General features: G+C 39.5%; 1 protein-coding gene across 1 annotated transcript; it reads right to left on the bottom strand.

The window, feature by feature from the left end:
- Positions 1-11: 11 nt before the first annotated feature.
- On the bottom strand, positions 12-5,713 carry LOC104963364 (V-type proton ATPase subunit B-like). Its single transcript, XM_010791941.1, has 3 exons — positions 5,632-5,713; positions 3,930-4,117; positions 12-144 (listed from the first exon to the last, which is right to left on the bottom strand). Exons 1-3 carry the CDS (start codon positions 5,711-5,713, stop codon positions 13-15), a joined length of 402 nt encoding a protein of 133 aa, XP_010790243.1. The 3' UTR covers position 12.
- Between the last annotated feature and the right edge of the window lie 245 nt (positions 5,714-5,958).

The raw sequence follows: 5,958 nt of genomic DNA on the forward strand, positions 1-5,958 counted from the left end.
TCTGAACAAGTGTCAACTGAACGCTACAGTTTGTCTGCTTACCCCCATGGCTGCAAAGACAATTGCAAAGTTGTCAGAACTGTAGTCCATCACATCCTTGGACTTCTGCACCAGGCCGGCCTGACGACAGATCTGAGCAGCGATCTGAGAAAACACAGTCAAGACTTTAGGTACATGTTGGATGTCAACTCAAAGAACTAACATGCATGTGTGGGGGAATGTGAATAATACGTTTGCCTTCTTGCCTTGCATATTTTCATTTTATTTTAGGAATAAATATTGAAGGCATTATCTTCATTACAAACCAATGGGCTTGGAGTCAGTTTACTATTCCAATACTTACTTGTAGATCAATGTATTGTAATAAGTTAACAATGAAACACATTTAGATTATCAGTAGATGATTAAAGTATTCTATAAATACCAAACCACTGAGTAGATTTACTCAGGTACTGTACCCATGCACATTGCACAATTTTGAGATAGTTGTACTTTACTTGAGCTAGTTTGTACTCCTACTCCACTACATGTATTTAATACCTTTAGTGACTTTACAGATGTGGATGAATGATGTGAAATATAATCAAGTGTTAAATCAGACTTTAGTTCCACCTGGAGTAAATTCACAAGCTACCCTGCAGTATACAAAGTCATTCAACCTAGCTGCACCTTTACCAGCTTTGAGAACACTTTCATGATCAATCATTATAAAACATATCATACATATTATTCTGAAATGGACCAATCTGCACAATGACTACTTTTACTGTCGCTACTTTAAGTGTACTTGGATGCTTATACTTTAGCAGGACTTTTACTTGTAACAGAGTATTATACTCTACTTTCACTTAAGTACAAGATCTGGGTACTTCTGACATCTCTGACCACAACCCAATGCTTTAGTGAAACTAATAACTGGTGCATAGTGAAGAGCTGGTGTTATACTTGATGAATTTGTGGATTGAAAGAGGAATTTCACGCTCATCACATGAAGTCATGGCTGCAGGGTTGATCTGCCTGAACTCTGCCTGACCTCTGCATGCACCCTGAGTCCAGCACCCTGAGTCCAGCACCTGGCCCATAGAGGAGAGCAGCATGCATGACCTCTCTGACATGTGCTTAATGAAACCAATGATACAAGTTTTCACACCATCCCATGGCATGCAAGCGGCTCATCATTAGCGCGACACCAAACGGCCCTGCAGTAGGAAACTTTGGGTTTTTTAAGTGGGATTGACTGCCGCTCATAACACAAAAACTTGTAAAAGTGTAGTTGCAAGCTCAGAGTCCTATTGTGAAGCCGGGAGATTTTGAGTACACCAAAGTTTTATGTTAGGAATGTATAGTAGGGTCACCAGCACATAGAAACTGCTGGATGCTCACTTGCATACATTGGGCAATTTTCACAATTAGCACAAGTTACATCAATTACCATTAATTACCATAATAGCCTATGTGGACAATTGTATAAAAAAAAAGGCTTGGCCTGAATGGGGGTTATTCCGAGTCCATTTCAGACATTTTCAGAATCTGAATCAGAACATATCTGGTTTTAACCAGATAGTGGCCATATCTGTTCTCCCTGTGGGCGGATTTTGACAAATTTGTGGTCGATTTGGAAGATTTAGGGGACTCTGGATCATTTGGATTGGACAGATTGCTTATTTATTTGCAAGACAATTGTCCAAAGTAGAGATACAAATGTTGATCTTGTGCTCTCTATATCCAATGGTCACAAACCTACTCGAAAACAGCCCACAGAGGGTACAGATATGTCCACTTTCTGGTGAAAACTTTGATCGTGAATAAATGAGAAATGGATTCAGCATTCTCAATAACCACTCCAAAATTGTCCAATTCAGCAAAGTCCTGAAGAATAACCGTTTAAACATTTTTTAAATATATTTTTCTCTTTACTTTCTTAAAAGCTTACAGTGTTTTCAGGCTTCGCTACATTTTAACAATACATTTGTCTCGGAGAAGAAAACAGTAAAACCCCAAATATACTTATTTTAAAAAGAAATCATCCAATGAGCTAATAAATGCTTATTTATTTAACTTAGAATAACATCGGGATTTCAAATAAAAGCTGTCATAACTCAAACATAGTGCATATCAAAACAACTACAAAAAAACCTGAAAAAAATACCATACCGACAGTCGCTCAGCATTACATGTACCGGTAGTCCCTGAGCATTGATGTGTACAGGACTGAACGAGTGAAACAGAAATACATCGAGCCCAGCCAATGGGCCACAACTCAAGAAGCCTCCTTTGTGAAGGCGTGCTTCAGTAGATTAAATCAATCAATATTGGGGTTTCTTCGCCATTGTTTGTTTTTTTGCCATGAAAAGATTTCCAAAGCTGTCCTACTTAAACTAGCGTATGGTGCCAAACAAAATGTGTTTATCTGGAAAGTATGACCTGATCTCATTGGCTTTCTGCTGGACCACAATAAAGCTTTGTGCAGCAAACTGTACGTCACCAAGATGGAAACAGATGCTGGAGCAGAAGCCAGAGAAATACAGGCACAGCTGCTTTGAAGCACACATCCCATAAACACAGGTTATTTCTTCTTTGTGTAATTAATGTTTCACTTCTTTAAATATGGCCACTCACTAGGAAATTCTGAATTTACCTGAAATGCTTTTAAACATGATATTTTAGTTTGTAAAAAAAAACTATCATATACTTTATGGTAAAACTGAGTAATATATTTCCATTGTGAGACATGAAAACCCTAAGGAGGAAGCAGAAGTCCAATTGTTGTCATGTGACACTGGGAGACGGCTGACCCACGTGAAGGAGCTGAGTCATCAATGTTAAGCATTTCCACTGAGACAGCCACAAAAATAAAAACTAAATGATATGAAAGCTTTTATCTTTAGATTTTGGCCCTCCAAGTGGAAACATTGAAACATTTATTTCCATTTGAGCATGGAGGTTCATTCTTGACCTTGGGAACATGTATGCATGCATAGTTCCAGGAATATTAGAAGAAGCTTAGTTTACTGTCAGTTAGCCAGTAGCTTAATAAATGATTATGAAGTGAACACATGAAAAAAAGGATTGTATTTACATTTGAGCAAATGAGGCATTGAGTTAGTTGAGGGGTTATCTTGTGGCAATCTACTGCCGATTATGCTGTCTTCATGTCGACTATAATGCATGCTCAGAGCAGTGGAGAGGGAGAGGGCTGTTTGATGGATTGCTGCTTGGAGTTGTTAGACTGTTGAAAGCCACTACACTTTGACATTTCCTGGGATTTGATTCCATAGTGGCAGAGTGATAACGACATACAGCTACATTTGGCCAGTTATCCAGAGTATGAATAGAAATAGCTAACAACAAATCACACAGGAGCTCCAGGTAAAGATTGCATTATTACTATTCTCATAGTATTGCACTCTTGTGAAAATGTTGGAACTGAGATTGACAGTGAAAAAAGAAAAGAGTCCACATCGATGCTGGAGAATCGTCTATTTTAACCCCCACACATTCTTCTTTGTCATAACCTGGCCGCCTGGATATATATAGGATCAGTTGTGAAATTCTTACAGCGGATAATGCAGCCTGCAGCACAAAGAGCTCCAGAGGGAAGCCGAGCCACTTCACATTCCATTATGTTTATAATATTATATATGTATTATTATATGTATTTTTTACATTACCTTAAAAATATGTGCTTTTATTAAAAAAGGCATTTGATGAGGGATTTAGTTTTTCTTGTTATATTTATACTCTATGTAAAAACATACATTTGTAATTTGAACTAAATACATGAATGGACAAATCACGTATTAAATAAAAGCTGAACTGCTGTACTTCTGATAGTACTTAAAGTCATGCAGAAATGATTCCCAGGAAGCTGGTAATAAGGCACTGGTGGGTGTGATCCTGAAGCTGATGAAATAAAGCTGTGGTCTCACCTCGTTGTGGGGCAGCCCAGCAGCAGAGAAGATGGGGATCTTCTGTCCTCGGGCGATGCTGTTCATGCCATCGATGGCCGAGATGCCCGTCTGGATCATCTCCTCGGGGTAGATACGGCACTGAGGGTTGATGGGCTGACCTGGAAAACACAGAAACGGATCAATTACACCAATCTCTCTGAGGAATCCTGTTCAGAATTAGGAGATTTCAGTTCAATGAATACAATATTTATAACAAATCGTTAACTGCAACTTGTGTTGAAAGAAAACAGTTGGAAAGGTCCTGGGAGGAAGCTTTGGAGGTGGCAGTTATAATCTGAGTAGTTGTAGAGCAACTGTGAAATGAATAAGTATGAAACTCTAAAATTCTAATATAAAGACCAAATCAGACTAAAAGTAGACAACTCAAATGCTATAAGACACATTGCTGTACAGTGGCCAATCTTTTATTTATTTTTATATATATATATATATATATACACATATATATATACACACACAATTGCACAGACAGCAGTTAGTAAGATTTGATTTCAGTAGCCACTTGTCTGGAAATACCGAAGACCAGAAACGGTTTTGAAAACTTTTGTCACGTAGTGATCGTCTTCTCAATAGAACATCTTTGATAATGATTATCAAAGATGTTCTATTGAGAAGACGATCACTACGTGACAAAAGTTTTCAAAACCGTTTCTGGTCTTCGGTATTTCCAGACAAGTGGCTACTGAAANACTCTCCTTTTAAACTGTTTTTTATTTGTTACTGTCCTATAGTACACATTGGAATGATTTCTTCTATATTAAATAGATAAAGGTGTGCTTTCCCTAGCTCTCTCTCTCTCTCTCTTCTCTCTCTCTCTCTCTCTCTCTCTCTCTCTCTCTCTCGAGCTAGCTCTCTCTAGCTAGCTCTCGCTCGCTCGCTCTAGCTAGCTCTCTCTCTCGTTCGCTCTCTCTCTCTCTAGCTAACTCTCTCGCTCACGCTCACAGAGGCTGTGTGCTCTTCCGTGGCGATGGCGGCTTGCGTTAAAAAATAATAAACATATTTGTAAAGTGAGGGGACACAAACGGGATTTCGGAAAGTGGGAGGGACGTGTCCCCCGTGTCGCCAGGGGAGATTAAGCCTGTGTGCGTCAAGTGCAATAAATAAATATGCAAGTTGCAACACACACACAGTAAAGCTCTGGCCCTCATGTGCTGTATATAGGCTGGAACGATAGGCTGTTCAATGGGGCTGATGTGTTGTGTAGAATCTGCCAGAAGGAAAGGTCACACTCCTTATGAAGCGGTGAGCTGCTGCTCCACATTGCTTTTCTTCCCGCCTGCAACGCTGGTCCCGCAGGTCAAGCAAGAACGTGATTGGTCGATATTCATTGTGGGGAGGAGGGGTGTTAGATAGATATAGAGTTCACTATGATTTAGGTTTCCTTTATGCATAGGGGAGATTCTTTTAATTACATTTCCTTTTTTGTTTTGTGTATTTTATACATTTTTGGATTTGCTTGGCGAGCTATTTTTAGAACATGCCCGGCGGGCTTCTCACGTTGCCCCTGCGGGCGACTAAGTACCCGCGGGCACCGTGTTGGCTACCCCTGTGCTACATATATTGTCTTTTTAATTAAATTCTAACAATAACATCTTAGTTCTAATACAATCTGACTGAACTTTTGGAGAAGTGACAGCCTACTTTAGATTTTGTCCCCCACCTGTTACATTTTGCTTTATGAAGGGGTATCTCCTGGCCTGTCCCACAGGGGAGGCTACAAAGACCAAGAACTCGCTTAACATGCATATGGTGAATTTGGAAGAACATTGAAACCCTTCCTTCAAATCATGTTATCTGGCTTTGCTTCTTACCCCAGACAATTGTTTTATTGAACCAATGGAAGTGTAGAGAGCAGTCTGATCCTGACCTGCAGACTTTGCCGGAACATTTTGGGGCAAGTACAGCTTTGAACGTGTAATGCTACGCTAAACCTTCAACTGTTGATGAAAAAGTGACCATGACAACTGTAGAATGAATGCAAGGATAA

This window comes from Notothenia coriiceps, unplaced genomic scaffold (genome assembly GCF_000735185.1).
Source record: "Notothenia coriiceps isolate Sejong01 unplaced genomic scaffold, NC01 NC01_scaffold00036076, whole genome shotgun sequence".
NCBI lineage: Eukaryota > Metazoa > Chordata > Actinopteri > Perciformes > Nototheniidae > Notothenia > Notothenia coriiceps.

Excerpts from the sequence above, each read along its gene's own strand:
- LOC104963364 (XM_010791941.1), bottom strand. The coding sequence starts at position 5,713 with ATGTTAAGCGAGTTCTTGGTCTTTGTAGCCTCCCCTGTGGGACAGGCC. Across the intron at positions 4,118-5,631 it reads CATAAAGCAAAATGTAACAG|GATTCCTCAGAGAGATTGGT; the intron begins GTGGGGGACAAA and ends AATTCTGAACAG. Across the intron at positions 145-3,929 it reads CTGGGCTGCCCCACAACGAG|ATCGCTGCTCAGATCTGTCG; the intron begins GTGAGACCACAG and ends GTGTTTTCTCAG.